This window comes from Helianthus annuus, chromosome 5 (assembly GCF_002127325.2).
Source record: "Helianthus annuus cultivar XRQ/B chromosome 5, HanXRQr2.0-SUNRISE, whole genome shotgun sequence".
Classification (NCBI taxonomy): Eukaryota; Viridiplantae; Streptophyta; class Magnoliopsida; order Asterales; family Asteraceae; genus Helianthus; species Helianthus annuus.
Genome location: NC_035437.2, coordinates 111,193,983 through 111,221,591, shown reverse-complemented (window position 1 = coordinate 111,221,591; position 27,609 = coordinate 111,193,983). Strand labels below are relative to the sequence as shown.

Below are 27,609 nucleotides of genomic sequence, written 5' to 3'. Positions count from 1 at the left end.
TTAACAAAACTTTGAACTCACCAGCGTCGTCTGACACACTTGTTTGCATGCTTGTAGGTCGTTAGATGTCTTGCATGGGGACTTGCTGTCTGGAGTAGCTGGAGTGGTCATGGGTCGACTGGAGGGATTCATGTGATGGATTTCTTGATAAACTATTTAACTTTGGTTTATCATTTGCTTCCGCTGAACATGTTGGTTTTCATTTAAACTTGTTGATGGTATTTATCATTAATAATTGAGGATTTTATTTATAACTTGAATGGATTCAATGTAATTAGTGGCTCGTTGTTGGTACGTCGCACGCCTAATAGGGACATTCCGTAGGTGGTATTTTGGGGGTGTGACATTAATAAACGAGTAAAAGTGCTAAAAATATACTAAAAATTATACCACGCTCGCACCACGTCAACACACCTATTTTTATCTACGCCTCTGTATTTTTTCGAAACCGAGCTGTGAGTAGTACTAGTAATGTACAAGTGAGTGATCAGAACACAAACATACATGTGGTTAAAGCTACCTCACATTTAGTTTCCTTTTAACTATTTTTTTATTTTATAAATTCACGTATTAAACCTTTTTCGTTATTCAAATAATATAGTGTAATTTTATAAGATCCCCAATACACCGTTATTATGTGCTTAATTTTATCTGTATTTTTGATAAAACTTTTGTTATAATCGAACTAGTCAAACATAATTATTTGTTTGTTTTTTAACATAACGAAATGAACCGTTACTGGTACCATGATGAATCAAACTGATATCATCCCAATAATATTGGTACCACGTTGATTCCGACCAAATATGAGTACCGGTATTGATACTATCAGAACAATTACTATTAAATGTTACTATAATATAATTTTTGATAGAGTACTTTTAGGCATATCATAACTTTTTTTTTTTTTTTTGAGTATTATGTTTTAGCTGTTATATTAAGTGCCGAAACCATAATAAATCGAACTATGCTACTCAAATCTCCCCTCTGAATTTAAAAAAAAAAAAAAAAAAAAACTCAATACACGAGGTCTTTTCGGTCATTTCAGTAAAATACATCCACCGATACCTGTCCAAGACACCAGAGTCTTCTCTCCAACGTTTCTCAGCAGCCCCCTTTTTCCCATCTAGTGAAATACCAAAATTACCCTCAACCCCACCTAAACCAGCCCCCTTTTCTTTTCTCGATCAAACATCACGTTCTATACGGAACCACCAATCGCCGATTTTCCGATCAAATCCCGCCACCAATCGCCGCCGTAGATGACTCTCATGACTCCGCCTCCAATTGATGTAACAACCGCAACAATAACATCATTTCATTTCATACGCACACACACTAATTCACACACACTCAGTCACGTACATGCACACACGATATGTTGCCGTATATCTGTATCTATAATTTTTGTTTTTAGATGCATAATTACTCTGTTTTGATCTGTTTATCGAGCTCGATCTGTTTAACGATCGTTATCGAATCTGAAATTTGATCTAAAAGTGCTCCTGTTTCCTGCTTTTTACTATTTTTGGAACTGTTTGTTTGCTAGGGTTTTGAATTTGTAGATTTGTATCCAGATCCAATTTGCTTATTATCATAACTATTATTATTATGATTATTTGATTTTAATTTTGTAGCCAGAAGAGGAAGAGATGCTAGTGCCACATTCGGAGTTTGCTGCAGCTGAAGGACCTCAACCGATGGAAGGTATTTATGGATTTGTGTTGTTCGGTTTAACGTCGGTGAATCTGTGTGTTTGTTGCTGGAATGCTGGTGTAGATATATGCAATTTGATTGATAGTTAATTAATGAATCAAGTACTTGACCTATGTAGTGCCTTTTTTGTTTGGTTAGTTGCACCTGCGGAAGCTGTTAATGCTGTTGATGCACCGGTAGTTGATGATCCGCCAACAGCAAGGTTTACGTGGACGATAGAGAATTTCTCGAGATTGACTGGCAAGAAGTTGTACTCTGAAGTTTTCTTTGTTGGTGGATATAAATGGTATATTTTGTTTTAGATATGAATCTGTGTTTTTTCAATTAGATATTGCTGTGGTGATTGGTTTATAGTGTTTTGCTGATATGGTGTGTTGATCAGGCGAGTGCTTATATTCCCGAAAGGAAACAACGTGGACCATTTGTCAATGTATCTTGATGTTGCTGATTCCACCACATTGCCATATGGTTGGAGTAGATATGCTCAGTTTAGCCTAGCTGTGGTTAATCAAATTCATAGCAAGTTCACCATGCGAAAAGGTAATTATCTTGCTTATTATTGCACATTAATAGTGTTTAAGATGGATTATACAATACACTTCATGAAATACAATTTTGCAAGAAGTTAACTACCATACAAAAGAAGCATTAAGGAGAATTTAATTGTATGATGTCGGATGAGAAATGAGAGTCTTCTTTAAGTTCTTTAAAGGCTATAAACCATTTTATAAGCTATACACATTTACTGACCAGCTGAATGTCTATACTATGTCTAGCATCCACATCTGGTGTATTTTTCAGCCCTCAGGATTTTTTATATATAATTGCACATGGAGATTCTAGTTTGCATTGCTAATGGAACATTCCAAACTGGTGGAATTTATCAAGTTGCAAACGATGTCACATGTTGAGATTAATTTATTATTGTGTTTCCTTCATGTTTTCAATTTGATGTATTGGACGGTTTTAGTTAGAAAAAAATGTACTTTCTTTAAATGTTTTAGTTGATGCCAAAAACTCAAAAAGTTTAAGCTTTTGTACGTCTGCGTGTGAGCAATATTGGTAGTCCCTGTTTTGTTCAAGCTTCCCACCAGAAGATGAAAATAATAATGAATGGTAGAGAATTTAAGATGACATCTGGCCAGTATGTAATCACAACATGATATGTTGATATCTTTTTAAAACAAAGAGCCCAGTGAAGATTTAACAAAGTTCTGTTTCCATGTATCATGCGTATAAGATTCAACAACAAACAAACTTCAACTTCAATTTCTGGTCTCTACCCTCTAGTGTTTTTCAGTATCTTCAGTGGCTTCTTTTTTTGCCTGTTTCGGTCGGATTACTTGTAGGTGGTGTTTAGGTTCTTATTTTTGCATGCGCAAGAAGTTGGCTGCATGAATCTTTGAAATGAGAAGTCCGAAAATGATTTTTGTTCTAGTTACATATGCAGCACAACTTTGTTAACCTGCAGTTTCAATGCATTTTGTAATTTTGAAGCTTTGATGGCAATTTTAAAGCTCTTATTTTAGTTACAAAGTGTTTATTCTTTTGAAAAATCAAGAAGAGACATAGAGTGCAAATAGTAATATTCATGTGGGCGTATTCGATTCGAAGGATAGATGATATGATGCTCTACGTATTGTGTGTGGATGCTTGCTTCTTACTCTCTTAAAAGTGTTAATCATCAGCTTTTGGCTTACGATATTCTACGTATTTTATGTGTTTGATGTATTAGAACATTGTTTACGTAAGTAGACATTCATTGTTTTAACAAGGTAGTCTTAATGGTCAAAACCATATAGCATATAGTATATAAAGTTTCTATTTGTTGTGAATGTGAAAAACACTTATATATTAGTTGGAAATCTGCAACCTATTACATGCTAGAAGGATTAGGATCAAATACAAAGGATCCTAATTGTAAGAAGTGTAAGAAGGATTTATAGAGTGACAAGTGTCCAATAACCTAAAAAAACCCACTACACAAAAAAACCCCACTACAAAAAAAAAAAAAAACCTTAAACATCCACCACCACCAAAAACCTACCCCCCCCCCCCCCCCACATCACCCACCCTAATTTTTTTTTTTTTTTTTTTTTTGCCGAGGGGGTGGGGGTTTAGGTTTTTGGGTGGGGGTGGATGTTTAGTTTTTTTTAGGTTTTTTTTGGGGGGGGGGGGTTAGGTTTTTTTAGGTTTTTGGGGGGTGGGGGGGGGGGGTTAGGTTTTTTGGTGGGGTGGGGGGGTTAGGTTTTTGGGTGGGGGTGGGTGTTTAGGTTTTTGGTGGTGATGTAGTGGGTTTAGTTTTAGGTTATTGGACACTTGTCACTATATAAATCCTACACTTCTTACAATTAGAAGCCTTTGTAGAATAACTTGACCCCATGCTAGAAACTCCCAATTGAGGTTTTCATTAAAGTTATCCTAAGTTTATATAATTTATCAGATCTTTTAACTTTTATGGACAATGATGTTTGTGTTTAAATATTCTAAATATCTTCCATCACTTTTCTTGCTCTCATCAACACTAGAATCTTGGGTTTGTGATTCAGTGATAATTACGAGTGTATGACTTATTTCTCCTCGCAGATACCCAGCATCAGTTCAATGCCCGAGAAAGTGATTGGGGTTTCACGTCATTTATGCCTCTTAGTGAACTATACGACCCCAGTAGAGGATATCTTTTAAACGATACATGCGTAGTTGAAGCTGAAGTGGCAGTCCGGAAGGTTGTTGATTACTGGTCACATGATTCAAAGAAAGAAACCGGTTATGTTGGGCTTAAAAATCAAGGTGCTACTTGCTATATGAACTCTTTACTTCAGACATTGTACCACATCCCTTATTTCAGGAAGGTTGGTATTTATACTGGTTATTCAATGCTCGCTCATAACTAGAGGTGGCAATTTTGACCCACTTATAGTTGAACGGGTCGATTTGGTTTACATTGCATCTTTACAGGTCAAATGTATTCTAAAACATTAAACCTTTCAAGTGTTGTATAAAAAATATACTGTCAATGTAATAATATAAGAAAGGGTTTTTGGCGAGAATCTGCAGTTATTATAATATTGATCAGGATGCGAGCATCAAGCTTTAAACTACATTTAAACTAGCTTTCTATATTTTATAAGTTTTGATGATTTGAAAATTTACGGATTCAACTTTATTCATTAGAGATACCATATCCTTGAAAATGGAATTTCTTTAATCAAACATTTTTTTATTCTAATAATTAAGAACCAATAAAAAAAAGGTAGAATTACTTTTTCTTTCCTGACCTTGTGGATAAAGTTATGAAAGATTTGACAAAGAGTAAAATGCCATTTTTGTCCCTAAGGTTTGCCAGTTTTGCAACTTTCGTCCAAGAGTTTGTCTTTCCGCATCTGGATCCAAGAGGTTTGAAATCTTTGCCATTTTCATCCAACTTGTTAACTCCATCCATTTTTTTCTGTAAGTCAGGGGTATTTTCTTCTTTTTTGTTAATTTAAAGGGCAATTTGAACTTTTTCACTTTATGTACAAGCATTTAGCATAATGTACAAGCATTTAAAATACCGAATTGCTCTTTAAGTTAACAAAAAAGACGAAAATACGCCTGACTTAACGGAGAAAATAAATGGAGTTAACGAGCCGGATGAAAATGGCAAGATTTCAAACCTTTTGGATACAGGTGCGGAAAAACAAACCTTTGGATGAAAGTCTCAAAACTGGCCAAACCTTAGGGATGAAAATGACATTTTACTCTTTGACAAATGCATAGATCTTCTAAATTACTGTATTTCAAAATTAAAACGGTCATTCTAATAGTATAGGTTTCTAGTATTACTAAAGAGTTAAAACACCAGTTATATGTAGAATTTAAGAAAGACAAAAACTGTGCAAGCTGGCCCGTCCGACCCACCCTCACCCATATTGCCACCTCTATTGGTAACTTGAGCAAGAAGGCGCTTATATGTCCATTATGAACCAGGCTGTGTATCACATGCCCACAACCGAGAACGATATGCCGTCAGGGAGCATTCCTCTGGCGTTACAAAGTCTATTTTACAAGCTTCAGTACAGTGACACAAGTGTTGCCACAAAAGAGTTGACCAAATCTTTCGGTTGGGATACGTATGATTCTTTTATGCAGCATGATGTTCAGGAACTCAATAGGGTTCTTTGTGAGAAACTTGAAGATAAAATGAAGGTATGTGTTTTTTTTAGGATTAATTTTATATATACCCGTACAAACTTGAAAAATTTCATATATACCCAACCAAAACTAGAAATATCATACATATCCTTTACAAAATAGTTAAAATATCAAATATACCCAATTTATTAAAAACAATCTAATTAATAATCATTTTATCCTTATTTTTTTAAATTCAAGTTTTCATATCTGCTCATCTTTTAACTTCATATTTTTATATACCACATTTTAAGCTTATTTGGGTGGTGGTGGGGTGGGGTGGGGGTGGGTGTTTAGGTTTTGGGTGGTGATGTATTTGGTTTAATTTTAGGTTATTGGACACTTGTCACTCTATAAATCCTTCTTACACTTCTTACAATTAGAAGGCTTTGTAGAATAACTTGACCCTATAACATATTTAAGCTAAATAAATTAAGCTGGAAATGAGTAAATATAATATTTGAAGTTAAAGGTCATATATGAGATCTCAGATTTTTGGAAAAATAATGATAATCGTCATTTATAAAATTGTTTTCAATGAATTGGGTATGTATGATATATCAACTACTTTGTAAGTGTATATATGATGTTTCAACTACTTTGTAAGGGTATATATGAAAGTGCCCCCTTTTAATACATGATTTAGTACTTTTACTCTTTGATCTTACCTGTTTATCATTGTGAAGGGAACTGTTGTGGAGGGCACAATTCAACAGTTATTCGAAGGGCATCATATGAACTACATTGAATGCATAAATGTTGACTACAAGTCAACAAGGAAGGAATCATTTTATGGTACATATCTCTGCTTTGCTCATATAGTTTCTTTTAGAGTAAAGTACACGGATGGTCCCTGTGGTTTACAAAAATTTTGCATTTGGTCTTTAGCTTTCTAAAAGTACACATGTGGTCCTTGTGCTTTGCACTTTGTAACGCATTTTGTCCCCAACTTTTTCCAAAAGTACATGGATGGTCCCCGTGGTTTGCACTTTGTAGCACATTTAGTCCCTAACGTGGACCTGCTAAAACCTTTAGAGTTGTTGGTTGGGGACTAAATACGTTAAAAAGTGCAAACCACAGGGACTATTTGTGTCCTTTTGGAAAGCTAGGTACCAAATCCAAGATTTTGGTAAACCATAGGAACCATCTGTGTACTTTACTCGTTTCTTTTAAACAAAACGAGTAAGGATGTTGAATGCATTGGAATACTTGTTTGGTGACTTCTGAGCTGTTAACTTATCAAATTTAGCTATTTTTATAGGGAACCTGTTTGACCTGTTATTAAACAAATAACAAATACAATCCGAAAGGACATATTTTCGTTATAAATGGGTTGAACGTGCCACATGTAATAATATCTATCTTCTTCATACTGTTTTAGACCTTCAGCTTGATGTCAAAGGGTGTCGTGATGTCTATGCTTCTTTTGACAAGTATGTGGAGGTTGAACGACTTGAAGGTGATAACAAGTATCATGCTGAGCAACATGGGTTACAGGTTGGATAATTTTTTATAGCTTTTATTACTTTCTAACCTTTTGGATCCAAGTTTCAAGTTTTCACATCTTAATTAATCTCAAAATTTGGCCATAGGAGCTTCATGTTACTTGATCAGAAGTGATAATAAAGTTAACTTTACATAACTGATGATTTAACTACTAAAAGCTTAGAGGACGTATGCTAACTCACGATAAACTCGCTATACAACTCTAAAAGGTAGAGGTGGTAAAATGGGCGGGTTGGGTAACGTGTCAAAACAGGTCGGTCAGTTTAGGGGTGAGCAGAAAACCGAACCACACAAAAAGCTGAACCGAAACGGCTCGGTTACGGTTTTACATTTCATTTTTTAATGTTTGTTTTAGGAATTATTAGTTTTATTCTTGAATGTTAAGTATTTATAATAAAAACATTAACATGTTTATCTATCTTTGAAATGATTTATCCATTGCCTACAAGAAATAACAAAAGAAAATATCTTAATATAAATTTAATGATTTTCAAAGTATTATAAAAGAATATGTCTTAAGAAAAACTTTGGAGAAACATAAAAATAGATTAGAAGGTTAGATTTATGTGAGCAATATTAATTAAAAAGGTTAAATATAATAACTTAAATGTAAATAAGAAAGATTCTTGAATCATGGATTATACTTTTTATTTTATGAATCTTACATAATTTTGTTTAAAACCGAAAAACTGAACCGAATCATTGCTAAAACCGAAACCGAACGTTTTTCAATAACCGAAAAGGCGAAAACCGAACATTTTGGTTACCGTTTCGGTTTACCATAAAATCGAACCGAACTGTGCACACCTCTAGGTCAGGTTGACCCTAACACACTTTTTTAGATCCATTTTTTTATAAATGCTAATGTTTAACTATAGTATTAAAGTATCAATCTAATTCTGTGAAATATGAACTCTTAGGATGCAAAGAAGGGTGTTCTGTTCATTGATTTCCCCCCTGTTCTTCAGCTCCAACTAAAACGTTTTGAATATGATTTCATGCGAGATACAATGGTGAAGGTTAGTTGCAGTTTTTCTGTTATTTCGTTAATTATTTTTTTCGTTATGCATGTTGTTATTTATATGCCCACTAGGTTGTTATGAATAGTAGTTTGTATTTTCTTTTAATATTAAGGCAATACTACTCTCTTTCTCTCTCTCTCTTTATATATATATATATATACACACACCACAAGTTATTTGAGAAATTCAGAGAACCACTATCAACCAAGTCATTTTTTTAAATTTTTCTCTCAACTTTCTTTATTAACGTGTTATTATTGTAAAAATAAAAAAATCATAAAAAGTATATGTAGATTGGCGATATACATATATGTAGCATGCAAATGTACACATATGTAGATAGGGTAGGGTTCATGCGAGAACCACCTTTATTGCGAGAACCAATGTGAACACAACAAAATAAACCCGCTACACCACCCAAAACCTAAAAAAACCTCCCCCTCTCCCCCCCCCCCAAAAAAAAAAAAAAAAAAAAAACCTAAAAAACACAATTTTTTTTAAAAATATTTTTTTATAAAAATTTCGCTGATGACGAAAATTAGCGATTTAAAAAAAAAAATTGTTTTGTGTGTTTTCAAGATTTTTTAGGTCTTTTTGGTTGTGTTCTCATTGGTTCTCGCAATAAAGGATGGTATATATATTCATAGGGTGGGGTTCTAGAGTGAACACTAATGTATTTGTGAACTGAGTGAACAAATCCTGACCGTTGATTTACATCATCAAATCGTAAAATACACTAGTGTATTTTCATCATCAAATCCTGGCCATTGATTTACACTTGTGTATTGATAACCAAGGGCTAGGATTAGTTCACTAGTGTTCACAATCAAAGGCGTTGTTCACTAATGAATCTAACCCTATATATATATAGAAAAAGCATCTCGTACAATTGGCCTTAACGTACATTACGTACGCGATTAGAAATCGCACGTTTATAACAAGAAATCGTATGTTGGAAATCAGAACTTCGTATGTTCAAAAAAATAACCATTTTCGCATGTGTATATATAAATCGCATGTGTGTATAAAAAATAATTATCGCATGTTATAAAAGATAACCCAAATCGCATGACGTTCAATAATACCAAAATCGCATGTTGATAATGCCTCGCGTACGCAATGTACGTTAAGCCATATTGTACAATAACCGGCTTCTCTCTCTCTCTCTCTCTCTATATATATATATATATATACATATATATATATTGCATACAGAATGATCCTTTATGGGTTCAAAATGTATCTTCTGTTCAACTTACAGTATCAGTATAGCAAGAAATCTAGAAAAAATGTAAATCATTTTTAGTTGGTTCAATTGTTACAATGGGAATTTTTGCTACCATGAAGCTACTTGCTAAAGCATTATCATTTAGATAATTTTATTGAATTTGACAGATAAATGATCGCTATGAATTTCCATTGCAACTTGATCTTGATAGAGAAAATGGGAAGTATTTGTCACCCCAGGCAGACAGAAGTGTTCGCAATCTGTATACTCTTCACAGGTCTGACAGTACATCCATATATATAAAAATATATATGCCTACAATTTAAACGTGTAACAGTAACATAGTTTATCCACCTCAAAGTTTTATATAGATAAGCTGTAATATGATAATTTAAAAAAAGTTATCGTAGTGGTGAAAGTGTAGTAGAAGTATTTAAAAACAATCAAAGCATGTATAGCTTGTTTATTTTCTTAACTTAGATAGTTTTTAAATTACGATTAGGTAAATTGAAGAGTTGGTAAAAGTCTAATTTTTCAACATGTACACTGTTTGGTCCATAGTCACAGGATTTGCCGCACCCCCGCGTTTCGTGAATCAGATTGTACATACCGGAATCGGGTAAAAAAGGGACCAGAACGCCATGGGTTCGCGATCCGGATTGGGAAATTAGGGCGTATCCTATTTTCAATAAATTCGACCCTAATTACTATAAATTGCGTACCTGATTGATTAATTCGTTGTTTCGGAACCGGAAACAAAAAGGTAGATTCAAACCTGAAATTGGATTTTGACGCAATGAATTGAAACATAGTTTACGGTGGTCGACGGCGGAAGTTACGAATGGGGTGAAAAATTAGCCTTTTTAGGTCTAAAGTAGTTTGTGTATTTTTACCATTTAACCCCTCTTATCTTTCACTAGTTTACATCTATTCCCTAAACTTGTATATTTTTACATAAAAAAGTGTAAACTTAGTTTGTATATGATACCATGTACCAGACTACGGTACCACTTACCGAATTGGTGGTCCGAATGAACCTACCCCCCGGACGGTACCGAATTTTAAGAAATGCACGAACCGCGTACTATTTTTCGTTTCGCGTACAGGAACGTACCACGATCCATGGACTAGGGTTTGGTCTATAGTGTTTTTTCCACACATATTGTGGTGGATATCAACATTTGGTGCTAAGACAAGTTCAATGCTTTGTGCAGTGTATTGGTTCACAGTGGTGGCGTCCACGGTGGACACTATTACGCCTATATTCGGCCAACACTCTCTGATCAGTGGTACACAAATATTGCGAATTAGCAGTTTGTCACATTCTTTTTATGCAGTTTCTCCTAAATTATTAATTGTTTAATGGAATTCTTGGTTAGGCTGAAATTTGACGATGAACGTGTAACTAAAGAAGACATGAAGAGAGCGATGGATGAACAATATGGAGGCGAGGAAGAGGTAATTCGTCAAACAAGTAATATGTTCTGATGTGGATTTTAGTGAAAACATATATTTTCGAATCCTACATCAAATCCATTTTCGCCATAATTTGTGTTGCGATGAATTTTACTGTAAACTGAAATTGTTTATTTCAAATCTAACGCGAGACACATTTGACTGAAACTCAAATTAATGATTACTCTTGTGGAACAGTTACCTCAAGCAAATCCTGGGTTCAATAACTCTCCATTTAAGTTTACGAAGTATTCAAATGCGTATATGCTTGTGTACATACGTGAAAGTGACAAGGAGAAAATAATCTGTAATGTTGATGAGAAGGATGTGGCAGAGCACCTGAGGGTAAGATTGTCAATTTATTGATAGAGTTTGTTGCACAGGTGCCATTTTTTGACCTACTTACGGGTGATGAATGGGCCGGGTTGTGTTTTATCTTAAACGGTTCAATAAGTTCAAATAAATGGGGGAACTTCTAAGATTTAAGTTATATTTTATTAGACAAAGTATAATAGTATAGGGACTATATGTGTAATATGGTGTTCTATGTAAACACCTACCTCATGTAGCCCTAATTACACCAACTACAATCTGATACAAATTCTGATTACAAAGTTTATCTTATATATATAGTCTGTTTGACCCGTTTTGTCCATCAATGAAATTACAGATAAGATTGAAGAAAGAACAAGAAGAGAAAGAGCAAAAAAGGAAAGAGAAAGCAGAAGCACATTTGTATACCATCATAAAGGTTACACCTTTCATGAACCATTTAAAAAAGCTTAAATCCTCATATGTAACTTTACTAACCTGTTAAATTACCATGAGTAGGTTGCTCGTGATGAGAATCTCCATGAACAAATAGGGAAAAACATATTTTTCGATCTAGTGGATCATGATAAAGTTCGTAGTTTCCGTATCCAAAAGCAAGTATCTTTTGCCCTTTTCAAGGTATTATCATTTATCACTGGTTACCTACTCAATTATAGTTATATCTTAGAGATTACAATGAAACTTATTTTAGTAACTTCCAAATGTTTTTTTTTTAGGAGGAAGTAGCTAAAGAATTGGGTATACCGGTACAATGTCAACGTTTCTGGCTTTGGGCTAAGCGTCAAAATCATACTTATCGTCCAAATCGTCCATTGACTCCTCTAGAAGAAGCTCAGTCTGTATGTATTTGTACTATGTTCTTTTTGGGTTATAAAACATTAAAAATCTGTTCATTTATATAGTAGTTTGATTATTAGTGATCATTAACATGTTAAATCTATTTGTGTTTCTAGGTTGGGCATTTGAGGGAGGTATCGAATAAGGCTAACAATGCTGAACTTAAGTTGTTTCTTGAGGTAGAACTTGGGCAGGTAATATTTCATATACATATATATATATATATTCATATACATAGAACTCCCTTTTATGTTATATTTAAAGTTTATCTTATAAAGTTCACCGACTTTCTTATTGATGTAGAATTCACAGCCAATTCCCCCACCTGCAAAAACTAAGGAGGAGATTTTACTTTTCTTTAAGCTTTATGACCCTTTAAAAGAGGAGCTTCGGTAGCCAATTCTCTCTCTCTCTCTATATATATATATATATATGTGTGTGTGTGTGTGTGTATGTGTATATATAGGACTCAGGATCTAAAGAGAATTTGTTTTGTGAGAACACTATTAAAAGACCTTAATTGTATTATAACTGGTGGGATTCACCCGCTCTACGCAGGGAGATTTAGGTCAGTAGCGGTTTGGTTCATTACGGTACCGGCACTCGTTACAACCGAAAGAGAACCAAAAGAATAAAGTCGTTTTATACCCAATATGATATCGACACGTATTATACGTCGATCAAAAACCATAAAAACGAATACCGGTACCGATAGTGTTCGGTTGAAATTAGTTTGGTTCGTCGCGTTTTCAATAAAATTAATATCGGAATGTTGAGGATATAAAAAGATGAACACAATTGTATTCAGTTTTTTTTAAAAGTTAATGAACGCAAGTTATCAAAGAAAATCATATCAAATGCAAATTAAATGAGTTAAAAGTGTATATTATTAATAGTATAAGGAGTAAAATTGAAAATTAAAAAGAAAATTAAATTAAAACCAAGTGACCAATCAAAGAGAAATACTATTCACAAAACTTGCAAATGTAATAGATATAATGCGACCGTTATAATTGGAATTTTTTTCTTCAGCATAATGCTCACTGTGTTATATCTTTTTTATTTCTTTCAACATGTCAGGTATGTTGGGCGGCTCTTCGTGAAGGGTACTGGAAAGCCTACAGAAATACTGACAAAGCTAAACGAACTGGCTGGCTTTGCGCCTAATGAAGAAATAGAACTCTTTGAGGTCAAGCTATCAATCTCTTTATATTTTGTTAATCTGTTATGATGCTATACTCTATTATGAATCTATCAGATTAAATCCTGATTTACTCTTTTCTATTTCAGGAAATTAAGTTTGAACCTAATGTTATGTGCGAACATGTTGATAAAAAGCTCACATTTAGGGCTAGTCAGGTATGTTTCCAACTTTCCATATCAGTACAGTAACATCTTTCTTTAGTCAAGTGTTATAACGATGAGTCGAGGACCAACAATTTTTTTGTTTTATAGCTTGAAGACGGGGACATCATTTGCTTCCAGAAACCTCTTCAGGCTGGAACTGTAAAATGTCGCTATCCTGATGTTCCATCTTTTCTAGAGTATGTTCATAATCGCCAGGTATGCTATGCAATTTTCTATTATGATTTTACTGTATTGGTTTTTGTGCTAGTCAAGTTTATTATTAGTTCATCAAGTTTCTTGATTATCTTGTATTAGAATAATATTCTGAATTATTATTATTATTTAGGATATTTTACATTTTTATCTTTCCTATTTTCTCTAGGGTTTCTAGTCTATTTATTCATCTTTTTGTATTCAGTTTTATTCATTCAACAAACACGTATCTTTTTCATGAATTGATTTGGTATCAGAGCCAATCAATTTCATCTTCTTCAATAAACCCTAAAACTCATCGGCCATTACAAACTGCCGATCAATAGTCGCTGCAAATTAACAGATCGCTGCTGGTCAATTTATTCTGCCGATCAACTGTTCAAACAGCTTATTTCTACCAATTCTAATGGCGGCAATTCTGATTTTCTCCAATCAAGAGAAAACCACTCACAATTCTCACAAATTCGCTTTCACCCTAAAACCAACAAACTATGGCTATTGGCGTTCTATGATTGAATCGTTTCTCACTTCACATAATCTCTTCGGTTATGTGGATGGAACAATTCCATGCCCCGATCAGAAAGTGACGGTGGAAGCTGTTACAACTGACAACCCGAGTTACGTCCCGTGGATCTCTAATGATGCTCACATCAGAACCCTAATCATATCCACTGTGTCTGAAGAATCTTATCAGCATGTTCAAGGGAAAACCTCTCGTGAGGTCTGGTTATCACTAGAACGGGCCTATGTCCCTGCCACGGCATCACACGAATTCACTCTCAAAAATCAGCTGCTTCGCATACAACAGAAAGGCGATGAAAAACCTGCTGAATATTTGTGCAGGGCTCAAACTTACGCAACAGCCCTTGCCAATATTGGGGAGCCGGTGAAGGACAAAGATCTGGTCATGTTTACAATTGCGGGACTACGGGAAGAATACAATGGTCTTAAGTCTAGTTTGATCGGTCGCTCCCCACCGGTAACCTTTCCTGAACTTCACACTCTTCTTTGTGACCATGACTATGCTGTTACTAATTTTCTAGCCAGCAATCCAAAAGCTTTCATGGCCAATACTGTACCAAATTCATTCTCGACTGCTGTTGCCTCTCCTTCGGTTAATCAATCGACTCTCGATCAACTGCAACAACAACTTCAAAGCATCCAGTTAATTGCAACACAATTGGGACAACAGTTAAATCCTTCTTTTTCACCACGACCTCAAGCCCACTACGGCGCTCGCTCCTTCAACAACAATCGCGGAGGTCGAAACTCTCGTGGCTACTCGCGTGGCAATGCTCGGGGTGGAAATTTCAACAATAACCGCCCTAGAGATAATGGTACCGGTAATGGACGACAATTCTCGTGGGCTTCCACTCAAAATACTGTTTATGGCCATTGCAACCGTTGTGGAATTGGTCATATACCATCTCAGTGCCCAAATCAGCAACATCAAACTCCAACACCGCCACAAGCCAACTATGCAACACATTCGGATGCTGCTTCTACTTCTGGCACGGCTTGGAAGCCCGACACTGGTGCCACCCATCATGCCACACCAGACCTATTTAGCATGGACAATTCTGAGGGATACTGTGGTAATGATTCCTTACTTGTTGGTAACGGTAACTCTATACCCATTTTTCATATTGGCTCTTCAAATATCTATTCACCAAATAAAACCTTCAAACTGTCTGATATTCTTCATGTTCCCGAACTAAAACAAAACCTCTTATCTGTTCAAAAATTTTGTACTAACAATAATGTCTTTTTTGAATTTCACTCTTCTTATTTTGTTGTGAAGGACGAGTCTACACGCACTACCCTCCTTTCGGGCCCCAGTGGGCAGGGTTTGTACTCCATCCGCCTTCCACAACTCAAGTCTATGCCCAAGGTTGCCTTTACTGCTGTCAAAGCTTCCTCGAGTGTTTGGCATCAACGTTTGGGACATCCTCATGCTCAAGTTTTTCGTTCAGTTGTTTCTCATTGTTCTTTACCTGTTTCGGACAAATTATCTTTTAATTTATGTTCTTCTTGTCAAATGGGAAAATCTTCGAAATTGTCTTTACCTGATTCTAATTTTCGTAGTAATAATATTTTGGATCTTGTTTATTGTGATGTTTGGGGTCCCTCTCCCTCACCGTCTATTGACGGGCACCGCTATTTTCTACTATGTGTTGACCATTGCACCCGTTATATGTGGCTTTACTGTTTACCTCAAAAATCAGATGTGTATCTTACCCTTACACACTTTGTTACCATGGCCGAACGACAGTTTAACACCAAATTAAAGTGTCTTCAATCTGATTGGGGCGGGGAATTCCGACCTTTAGCACATTTTTGTCGCAACTTTGGCATCATCCATCGACGTTCTTGCCCTCACACAAGCGAACAAAATGGCTTTGTTGAACGTCGCCATCGTCATGTTGTGGAGACTGGACTATCTCTCTTAGCTCAATCCAGTCTACGTCAACGTTTCTGGCATTTTGCCTTCGAAACAGCCGTCTACTTAATCAATCGGCTTCCATCTCGTGTTTCCTCAAACAAATCTCCTTTCGAACATGCCTTTAAACGCAAACCTGATTATTCCTTCCTCCGAGTCTTTGGCTCTCAATGCTTTCCTTATCTTCGTCCGTATAACCGTCACAAAATTGAATTTCGTTTGATCCCCTGTGTCTTCCTTGGCTATAGCCTATTTCATCACGGCTATCGGTGTTTTGATCCTTCCACTGAACGTATCTATATCGCTCGATATGTTCGCTTTAATGAACAAGTTTTTCCCTACCAACCATCACCATAACCTCAACCTACACCACCACCCGGATTCTCCATATATTTTCGTTTTCCCAAATCCACCACCCGGGTTCGGCCCAGAACCTATCCAACCACCCTCTGCCCCATCATCACCTGCACACTCACCATTACCACCCTTGGCCCCACCTGTTTCCAACCCGGTTACATCTCCTGACTCACCACCACACCCCACACCTGACCCATCTACCTCTCCCATCGATCCATCCACACCTGCATCTCCTCCCTCTCAACCGGCCCACCGTCCACGACCATCTAATCTTCGCCCCAACCCCAAACAACCTGACCGTTACAATCTTGCGGCCTATGCCGCCACCACCTTCTCTCCTACCGAACCCACCACCTTTACCGTTGCTAACAAGTCTGTTGAATGGCGCCAGGCTATGTCCGATGAATTGGATGCGCTTTATAGGAATGGCACGTGGACTCTTGTACCACCTGTGCCCAATGCTAATATTGTTGATTGTAAGTGGGTTTACAGGTTGAAAACGGATGAAACAGGAAAAATCAGCAGGTACAAAGCACGACTTGTTGCCAAAGGCTTCAACCAACAGCATGGTGTGGACTACCATGAAACTTTCAGTCCCGTTATAAAGCCCGCTACTATTCGGACTGTCTTATCCTTGGCTGTGACGAATAAATGGTCTCTTCGGCAATTAGATATCCAGACCGCCTTCTTACATGGAGATCTGGAGGAAACGGTTTACATGCGACAGCCTCCTGGTTTTATTGATCCGGCAAAACCAAACCACGTGTGCCTCTTGAAAAAGTCCTTGTACGGGCTTAAACAAGCCCCTCGTGCCTGGTTCACTAAGTTATCCACGGCTCTTCATCAACTAGGGTTCTACGGGTCCAAAACAGACCCGTCTTTGTTCATTCTCAACTCCTCGGGCTCTCTGGTTTATCTTCTTGTCTATGTTGATGACATCATCATCACAGGCAACGACCCCACCAGTGTTGGAAATATCATTGACCAGTTGCACTCTCTCTTTGCTCTTAAAGACATGGGTCAGTTGCATTATTTTCTGGGAGTCGAGGTGGTCCACAAAGGCAACGATTTGGTTCTTTCGCAACGCAAATACATTGGTGAAATTTTGCACAGGGCAGGGCTGGCAAACTGCAAACCCATATCTACTCCTATTAGCACCTCCACTGTTCTTTTACCTGATGACAGTCCCCTGTTAGATGATCCTTCTCGCTACAGGCAGACGGCTGGTGCTCTTCAGTACGCCATTCTTTCTCGCCCTGATATTGCTTTTGCGGTCAACAAGGTTTGTCAGTTTATGCAAGCTCCTACTGAAAATCACTGGAACAGTGTAAAACGCATATTGAGGTACCTTAAAGGGACCATCGGAATGGGTCTTTGGTTTCGCCACAATACCGGTTATCGGCTTCAGGCGTTTTCCGATTCTGATTGGCCTACTACTAGTCTTCAGGCTTTCTCGGACTCTGACTGGGCTGGTTGTCCTATTGATCGCCGATCCACGGGGGGATTTGCAATCTACTTAGGTTCAAATCTTATTTCTTGGTCTGCGCGCAAACAACGAACTGTGTCTCGCTCTTCAACAGAATCTGAATACAAAGCAATTGCGGATACAGTCGCAGAGTTAATCTGGCTCCGATCTCTTCTTCATGAGCTTGGGTTGAATACTGACGCACCAACACTTTGGTGTGACAATCTTGGTGCCACTTATCTCACAGCCAATCATGTTTTCCATGCTAGAACGAAGCATGTTGAAATTGATTATCATTTTGTTCGTGAACAAGTCAGTCAAGGAAAGCTCAGTGTCAAGTTTATCTCTACAGATGATCAAATAGCTGATATTTTTACAAAGCCCTTATCTTCTCAGAAGTTTAATTTTCTCAGATCCAAGTTGCAGATTGCTAACCGCCCTGAACTTGCGGGGGAATATTAGAATAATATTCTGAATTATTATTATTTAGGATATTTTACATATTTATCTTTCCTATTTTCTCTAGGGTTTCTAGTCTCAGATCCAAGTTTCCTATTTTCTCTAGCTGTTAGTTAGTGAAGGCTGTTTTGTAAGAAAGCGTAAGAATGTTTGCAGCTAAATAACTTTTAGGATTCACTAGTGGGTTACCACTCGCGCTCCTCAGCGGGGTTCGAAACGTAGATAAATATAAGCGAGTCGCGAGAGTTAAAGTTGTTTGATGTTTTAGTTAGGGGCTAAACATTTCATCATTAAAGTTGAGGGGCTAAACATGTCATTATTAAAGTTGAGGGGCTAAAGTTGGTTAATGCCAAAGTTGAGGGGCCAAAGTTGGTTGATGTGACAAAATAGCATATGTATAGTATATCTGAAATTCAGAAGGATATATATATATATATATATATAGAGAGAGAGAGAGAGGAAGGTTAACGTGCATTACGGCTTAACGTACATCACGTACGTACGACAGATGATTACGCATGTTCATTTTAAAATCATGTACGTTATAACTCAAAAATCCAAAATCACGCATGTTGAAAACAATAATCACGTATATTGAAAACATTAATCACGCATGTTATAGAACAAAATCATCGTACATGATGTATGTTAAGCCGTAATGTATTTTACACTTTCTCTCTCTCTCTCTCTCTCTATATATATATATATATATATATATATATATATATATATATATAAAGTTCAACGTTCAGTTTATGAACCATCTTTTGTAATTTCACATATGTATATTCTATGACGTAGGTTGTGCGTTTTCGTTCACTGGAGAAACCGAAGGAGGATGAGTTCTCACTGGAATTGTGAGTACCCCAAGATATGCTTGATTTTTATTTTACGAGTTCGAATAATTCTGTTATTATATTGCATTGTTTATTTTAAATTTCAGGTCAAAACTCCACAATTATGATGATGTTGTTGAAAGGGTTGCCTCCCAATTAAACTTAGACGATCCATTGAAAATCAGGCTTACGTCTCATAACTGTTATTCCCAACAACCCAAACCTCAACCAATTAAATACAGAGGAGTGGAACATCTGTCAGACATTCTGGCACACTACAATCAGGTAATTTTGTAATTTTGACATCTTTGCATAGTTATGCTTCCTGTACATAGTAACCATGTTCTCTAATGAATTAATTATTTTGTTAACAGAAAAGAATAACCTGATTGTGATTAAAAGCTTTCTTGTTTTACCCCTAATTAGTTAATGTCATCATAGAATTTACTATGGAAATCAGATCAGTAATGTTTTAAATGCACGGGAAAAAATGGCATTCTGCTAACTTAAAACTTTATTAATTGCATTTACCTTATATTGAAGTTTTTTTTATTTCTGTGGACAATAAATATCGGATGGACCGATGGAGGGAGTATCTCTATTGTGTCAGAAAGCTAAGAAATGTCGGCATAAAAGGAAATGAGTCAAACAGGTCAAAATTCACCCAAAGTGTATTTATAATGCATAAAACCTGCTTGTCAATTTCTTTTGAAACAATTAGATTACTAATAAAGTAATAGTAGGGGTGTAAACGAGCCGAGTGGCTCAAGAGCTGCTCGAGATCGGCTCGAAGGAAAGCTCGAAACGAGCCGAGAGCCCGAACTCGAGACGAAAATAAAGCTCGTTAATTTATCGAGCCCGAGCTGGAGCCTGGCATGTGAAGCTCGTTAGGCTCGTCGAGCCTTATCGAGCCTTAGTGTAATATTAGTTTTTGTTAATATTTAATAACATTTACCCCTTATTTGAAGTTGTCTAGTAAACAAGCCGAGTCTAGCTTATTTAAACTTTTTTACGAGCCGAGCCTGAACCTAGCTTGTTTAGTAAACGACCCAGAGCTTCACTTATCGAGCTCGCGAGCCTAAACCAGTCTATTATTTATATTATTTTTAGAGAAAAATGCCCGGATAGTCCCTGTGGTTTACCCATTTTTCACCTTTAGTCCCTAACTTTCTAAAATTACAGCTATATTCCCCAAGTTTTGCAATTTCGTTCCCGGATAGTCCCTGACACGGATGGGGGTTAGTTTCTTGTGTTAAGTGGATGTGAAATGACCAAAATACCCTTAATTAAGGAAATAGATGGGTGGACCCATCCTCAACCTCACATCTTCCTCAATCCACAAAACACACTATCTGAAACATGCCACCCCACCCTATCATCTTCTTCAACCGGAAAACCCTTCTGTCTTTTTAGCAGCCTCCCGAATGACATCATTAGACAAATCTTTAATCACTATCTTTTTTGTTTTCTTGTTGAAAAGTGAATGCCATTTGGATTTTTTCTGGTCATCTTCCTCATAAAGATATTTGTGCAAATAGAGTTTCAATAGTTTGAAACGTTCTTCCTCTTGTGGAAGTGGAAATTCAATGACATCATCAATACGGTCAGTTATAGCGCTGTCGAGATCACCGGGTCTCCGGTCACCGCCTCCACCCTCCGCCACCTCCAGCCATCGTCTCCACCTTCCACACAATAAAAAAAAAAATAAATCTAAAAAAAAAGTTTAAAGAGTCACCTGAGTTGTTTGCTGATTGAGCCCAGAAATCCATTTCCAAATTTTCCGGCAAGAAAAACCGGTAAAAGCTTATTCTTTAACCGGGAAATCAAGATTCAAGAAACAGTAAAACCCAGAAGCAGAAAAGGCTAAAACTTCAGATTTATGAAGAAAGTTAGATACTTTTTGTTCTAGATGTTCCTATCTGCGGCGGCGGCAGTGGTTGTGGCAGAGGGTGGTTGTGGCAGTGGTGATGATGGCGGCGGTGACGGTTGTGGCAGTGGTGGCTGAGTGGTATGGCGGTGAAAGGTGGCAAGGGCGATGGGTTGGTGATAGAGGTGTTAACAGGCGGTGGGGTTTTATGGTGGTAGCGGTGGAGATGAAGGTGGTGGTGGTTTAGAGAGAGAGAGAGAGGGGGGGGGGGATCTGAATATGTTATGTTTGTATATATTATACATTTTATATATATTTAACAATTATTTAATATATTTTGTTTTTATACTGAAGGGCATGTTAGTCATTTCGCACCCACTTAACTTCAAAAACTAACCTCCATCCGCGTCAGGGACTATCCGGGAACGAAATTGAAAAATTTAGGGACTATAGCTGTAATTTAAGAAAGTTAGGGACTAAAGGTGAAAAATGGGTAAACCACAGGGACTATCCGGGCATTTTTCTCTTATTTTTATTTAATATATTAAATTATAGATAATAAACAAGCCGAGCTCGAGCTTAAGAAACTACCAACGAGCCAAGCTCGAGCTTAAGAAACTACCAATGAGCCTAGCTCGAGCTTTGTTTTCGAAGCTCGAGCTCGGGCTCGGGCTTGGCTCGTTTGCACCCCTAAGTAATAGTTGTATTCAAATTAGACACAACCTGACCAACCTTTCGTTTTTTTTTTTTTTTTTTGAAAACCTCCTATATCATTCTATGATTTTGCTCTTTCGGAAACCTCCTATATCAATCTATGATTTTGTAGTTGTTGACATAAAGTGTTTCGGGCCAACACAACCCGACCAACCACCCATTTAGCAACTGTCCCTAAACTACGTTTGCTTTTGCTACATTTGTTTAAATTCAATGTTTTTGTTGGGCAGACTTCAGATATTTTGTATTATGAAGTACTTGATATTCCTCTTCCTGAACTACAAGGTCTGAAAACCCTAAAGGTTGCTTTTCATCACGCAACAAAAGATGAAGTAAGTGTCGACTCTATAACTATCACTCTTTTTTAGTTCTCTTTTGACTTCCTCATTTTTCTTGATATATCTCTTTTGACCATTGATAGGTGGTTATACATACTATTAGATTGCCAAAACAAAGCACTGTCGGTGATGTCATCAATGACCTTAAGACAAAGGTAAGCATATCAACTCGTCTCTACCTACTTCTAGTTGACTTTAGGGAGTTAAAAAAATTATTTTGGGCTACCATTGATTCTTTCTCACCCATTCGACCTGTTTCTTTTCCAACTGTTTCTTTGAGTTTACTTGTTTGACCCATTAGATAAAAACATAACCAGCTCTGACCCGTTTTTTACTAAACGGGTCGAAATTGCCACCTCTTCTATAGTTGACTGTTAGATGTAACATGGAACAGGTCGAGTTGTCTCATAAAGATGCAGAGCTTCGATTGCTTGAAGTCTTTTACCACAAAATTTACAAGGTATTCGACCTTTTCAAATTCTGTATATATTATTGTTGACCTGACTTGTACATCTTTTAAACTTGTTAGTTTTTTTTTTTAATTTGCTTTTGAAATTATCTGTATGTTCAGATTTTTCCTCTGAACGAAAAGATTGAGAACATCAATGATCAATACTGGACGTTACGTGCTGAGGAGGTATTTTTATTTTTAAAAGCTTAAACATTTAATGCTTGGATTTTTCTTTTGGTTTATGGATTTTGAGGCGAGTTTTTTGTTGCAGATTCCAGAAGAGGAAAAGGACCTTGGTCCACAGGATCGTCTAATTCATGTTTATCATTTTACGAAAGACACATCTCAGAACCAGGTATGTATTTATGATTTTAATATTTTATAGGATGTTTATATTTCTGCCTTTTTACTATAGTTATTATTATATCAACTTATTATTCATTTATTATATAACTTTGTATTAACAGCAAGTGCAGAACTTCGGGGAACCATTTTTTCTTGTGATTCGAGAGGGTGAAACGTTAGCTGAAGTTAAATTACGCATACAGAAGAAACTACAGGTTCCCGATGAGGAATTTTCTAAGGTATTTTTAAATGATAATTCCCCAAGGCATATATTATAATTATTATATTTTTGTATTGCTTACAACTATATATATATTTTTCTAAACCATGATGTATCAGTGGAAGTTTGCATTTCTCTCTTTGGGTCGTCCTACATACCTTCAGGATTCTGATGTTGTCTCCACCCGTTTTCAGGTTAACATAGCTATCTTTTTTATTATTTATTATTATAACAATAGTTATATGCTAGTATTTTGACCCGCCGCGCGTTGTGGCGGCGTCAAAACTTAAAGTAACTCGAACTTATACTGTCAAACATTTGACCCGACTCGTTTCGAACAAAATTTACGTCAAACCGTAGACCAACCGAAAACGGACATATATCAGCACCAACACGTATTATATTTGACCTGACTCATTACCGAGAAAATTTACGTCGAAACGTAAAGCAACTTGGATTTATAACGGAATGTACTTAAAAATAATCACGTAAGAAAATTGTTTTTTTTAACGTTAAAGAATGGTACCACGTGTTATAGCGGAGTCGAAAAGTAAAGTAACTCGAATTTAAACCGCCTTGTGAAAACGTATAATATTTGACCCGACTCGTTTCCTAACAAAACGTAGACAAACCAAGAACAAAACATAGACCAACAAAAGGCGTACATAAAAATAAGTACGAAGAGGTTTTTATATTTGACACACGTACATAAATATAAGCACATAAAACTCGAGGGGGGTGTACGTGACAATGCTAAAAGTTGAAGGGTTGAATACACAAAAAAAAAAAAGAAAAAACCATGTATGGCATTGTTGTAAATATAGCAAAAAAACAATAAAAAATAGCTAAGACACCCTCTTTTGTTATGTTAATTCATAATATAACTATAATTATGTATATATTGTATATGCAAGTGTTAAGTAGATCTAGTGGGTGTGTTTGGTTTCAGAGAAGAGATGTTTATGGCGCTTGGGAACAGTACTTGGGATTGGAGCATTCCGACACAACATCCAAACGCTCATATGCTGCAAATCAGGTACATTAATTTTGTAGGAATAATTTCATATATACCCTTACAAACTTGAAAAATTTTCATATATATCCAACCAAAACTAAAAATATCATATATGCCCTTACAAAATAGTTAAAATATCAAATATACTCATTTTTATTAAAAACAATCTAATAAATAATCTTTTTACCCTTATTTTTGTTAACTTCTACGTTTTCATATATGCTCATCTTTTAACTTCATATTTTTATACAACACATTTTAAGCGTAAATTTATTTTTACTTACTTTTATTTTTTCCCGTAAACAATAGTATTCTCCGTGTATATATATATATATATATATATATATATATATAGAGAGAGAGAGAGAGAGAGAGAAAGTATAATGTACAAAACTGCTTAACGTACATTAACCTACGCGACCAAATACATAACGTGTGTGATTATTTTTTTTACCATCATAATGTGCGTGATTAACATACCCATGCGTGATTATCACCTCCCATGCGTGGTTATCACCAAAGAACTGCTCCCATGCGTGATTAACTGATCCATGCGTGATTATGGCCCTGATCTGATGGTTACGCTTGTCGCGTACGTGAAGTACGATAAGGCTTTTGTATGTTAACCTTCCTCTCTCTCTCTCTCTATATATATATATATATATATATATATATATATAGGGCTTGGTTAACGTACAATTTGTCTTAACGTACGATGCGTACGAGATGCAGTTACAGCATGTGGATTTTTGTTCATAACATGTGGAATTTTTTTTACATGTTTTTTTTTACAACATGCGGATTTTTTTTCAACATGCGGGTTTTTTTTTCCAACATGCGGACTTTGGTATTTTACAACATGCGGGGTTTTCGTTATGGGGGTTATAACGTGTGGAATTCACATCTCGTACGCTCATACGATAAGCACATTGTACACTACACTTTCACTATATATATATAGTGAAAGTGTAAAATACAATATTCCTTAACGTAATACGATATGAAATTACGTACATTATAAAACTCAAAACCTAATCACGCATGTTGAAAAACCATAATTACGCATGTTGAAAAACCATAACCATGTGTGATTATGGTTTTTTCAACATGCGTGATTAGGATTTTGAGTTTAATAACGTGCGTAATTTCATATCGTACACTCGTACGTTAAGGAATATTGTACGTTAACCTCCCCCTCTATACATATATATGTGTGTGTATGTATGTATATAATTAAGCTGAATAAATTAAACTAGAGATTAGTAAAATATAATATTTGATGTTAAAGGTCAGATATGACATTTCAAAGTTTTAGAAAAAATAAGGGTAAAATTGTCTTTTATTAAATTGTTTTTAAAGAATTGGGTATATATGATATTTCAACTACTTTGTAAGGGTATATATGATATTTATAATTTTGCAGAGTTATATAGGGGTATATGTGAAATTGCCCCAATTTTGTAATACCGTAATCATATTCGACAGAATAGATTTAACGTTTGGGGACTGAATATTTTTATTTACTTTTTGTGTATGCAGAACCGACATACATTTGAGAAACCAGTTAGAATCTACAACTAGCTAAAAGCACGAATATGTTGGCGGTCGTGCAAGGGCAGTTTGGTAAAATGTTTTACCGCACTGAAAAGAAAACATAATTATGGTAATGTTAGATGTGTAATTCTTTGTTTAAAGTTTGTGAAGGCATCCCTGTATATGGGGTAACAGTTAGGTTTAGATAATGTTCCCCCATTACTGTACCTTAGAGAGTGTGAACAAGATTTTGGATCTGGGATGTATAGAGGTATAGATGTGTCATGTATGTGTGTGTGTTCCTCAACTTTAAATTTTTATCCTTTAATTTCTTTTTATATATATTTAACAGATTTTTGTAGCCTTTATATTTCACCACAATTTATACTAGTTAAGTGTGTTCACACTCCGTTAGACCGGCATTATTTGTGTCTTCCACTACACATGGTCTTGTAACGAAACCTAGAGGTCAATATGATTAATTTGTATAAAATAATTAAAATGGTAAATATGATTAAGGTAGCTTCATATTCCAAAAATGGTGAATATATAACTATAATGGTTGCACAACTCGTTTACATGGTGTCAATGAGGTAGTGGTGGAGTGGTTGGAGAAAAACTTGGTGTTCCTTGTGACCCAGGTTCGACTCCCACTCCCCTGATTATTTTCTGTGGCATCCAGGTGAAGGGCGAATACGGGTGGCGTCGGTTCGTCTTGGATGGGAGGGCGGGGTTTTACCGATTATTCCACTGTCGTGCCTTCGGGCGGGTGGAGGTCGGGTTTTCTCGCATCTGGGAAAGCCAAGGGGCTGGCGCCGGTCGAGTAGTCGACCCAGGCCGCAATGCCCGGTGTCACGGTGGTTGGCACATCGTTACTTGTTCAAAAAAACTCGTTTACATGGTCAATTTCAACTCCCCAGACCCTATGAGTAGCTTTGCTATTTGTGGGATTTACTGGGTATGGTTGTGGTTGTTACATGGTCAATTTCAAGTTTTAGACCAAACTGCTAAAATATACAAACTGTCAAAATCAAACATTTAGCGGCTGTTTTGGTTTTCATGGCCGGTTTCAAGTTTGAATCCAAACTGTTAACCTGTCAAAACCGAGTTCTGACTTGTTTTGGTTTGAATGGTTCAGTAGTTTTCAAACGGCTTTGAGGAACAAGACTTTGTACAATTTAAGCCGCTACAAGAAGGGACCACCAACCCGGTCCTTGTCTTTGACCCATATCTATACCCACCAGCCCATATTTGACATTGGCTCGAACAGGACCACTTACGGCCTAACCAGTTCTAGCCCATTAGAGACCCAGAAAATCACCAACGCTGATCCTCAACCAATCACACAATAATGTTGACCACACGAGCTATAAAAAACTTATTTTTTTTAATTTATTACTTATAAATAAATAAATCAGAATGTTTCTATCGTTAAACATGTGTGGTTTTTATTTATTTTAGTTAAACTAAAATTGTGGAAGTTTTAAAATAGTTAAAAACTTTAAAATTGTGGAACTTCCAGGAGGGGTATATATACGGGGAGGTTCACAAAACCAATAAGTTTAGAAAATTTTCGAAACCACGTAAATACATTTACCTATTGTTTTAGATGTGATAGATACGTTCGTTATGTGGCTACATATTCATCTCTCTTTCTCTCTAGCAGTATATAAGTAGTTACATGCTTCTCTATATAAAATTTTATTAAGTGTCATTAACACACTCACTCCAACATATGG

At 36.2% G+C, this 27,609-nt stretch overlaps 1 protein-coding gene across 1 annotated transcript; it reads left to right on the top strand.

Annotated features, from left to right (window-relative positions):
• Window positions 1–985: 985 nt before the first annotated feature.
• LOC110940942 (ubiquitin carboxyl-terminal hydrolase 12) lies at window positions 986–26,231 on the top strand. Its single transcript, XM_022182513.2, has 32 exons — window positions 986–1,292; window positions 1,638–1,707; window positions 1,855–2,002; window positions 2,099–2,256; window positions 4,303–4,568; window positions 5,686–5,904; window positions 6,576–6,684; window positions 7,271–7,386; window positions 8,316–8,414; window positions 9,813–9,922; window positions 10,860–10,934; window positions 11,025–11,103; window positions 11,299–11,445; window positions 11,771–11,851; window positions 11,932–12,051; window positions 12,150–12,272; window positions 12,387–12,464; window positions 12,574–12,662; window positions 13,351–13,459; window positions 13,561–13,629; window positions 13,726–13,833; window positions 19,353–19,408; window positions 19,495–19,672; window positions 22,199–22,300; window positions 22,390–22,461; window positions 22,701–22,766; window positions 22,878–22,943; window positions 23,029–23,112; window positions 23,225–23,341; window positions 23,442–23,516; window positions 24,272–24,358; window positions 25,877–26,231. Exons 1-32 carry the CDS (start codon window positions 1,263–1,265, stop codon window positions 25,916–25,918), a joined length of 3,348 nt encoding a protein of 1,115 aa, XP_022038205.1. The 5' UTR covers window positions 986–1,262; the 3' UTR covers window positions 25,919–26,231.
• The last annotated feature ends 1,378 nt before the right edge of the window (window positions 26,232–27,609 follow it).

What these genes read in the sequence shown, in the direction of transcription:
- LOC110940942 (XM_022182513.2), top strand. Translation starts at nt 1,263, where the DNA reads ATGACTCTCATGACTCCGCCTCCAATTGAT. An exon ending in AGTATGTTCATAATCGCCAG is followed by an intron (nt 13,834 to 19,352) that starts GTATGCTATGCA and finishes TCTATGACGTAG; the next exon opens with GTTGTGCGTTTTCGTTCACT. An exon ending in AAGACACATCTCAGAACCAG is followed by an intron (nt 23,113 to 23,224) that starts GTATGTATTTAT and finishes TTGTATTAACAG; the next exon opens with CAAGTGCAGAACTTCGGGGA.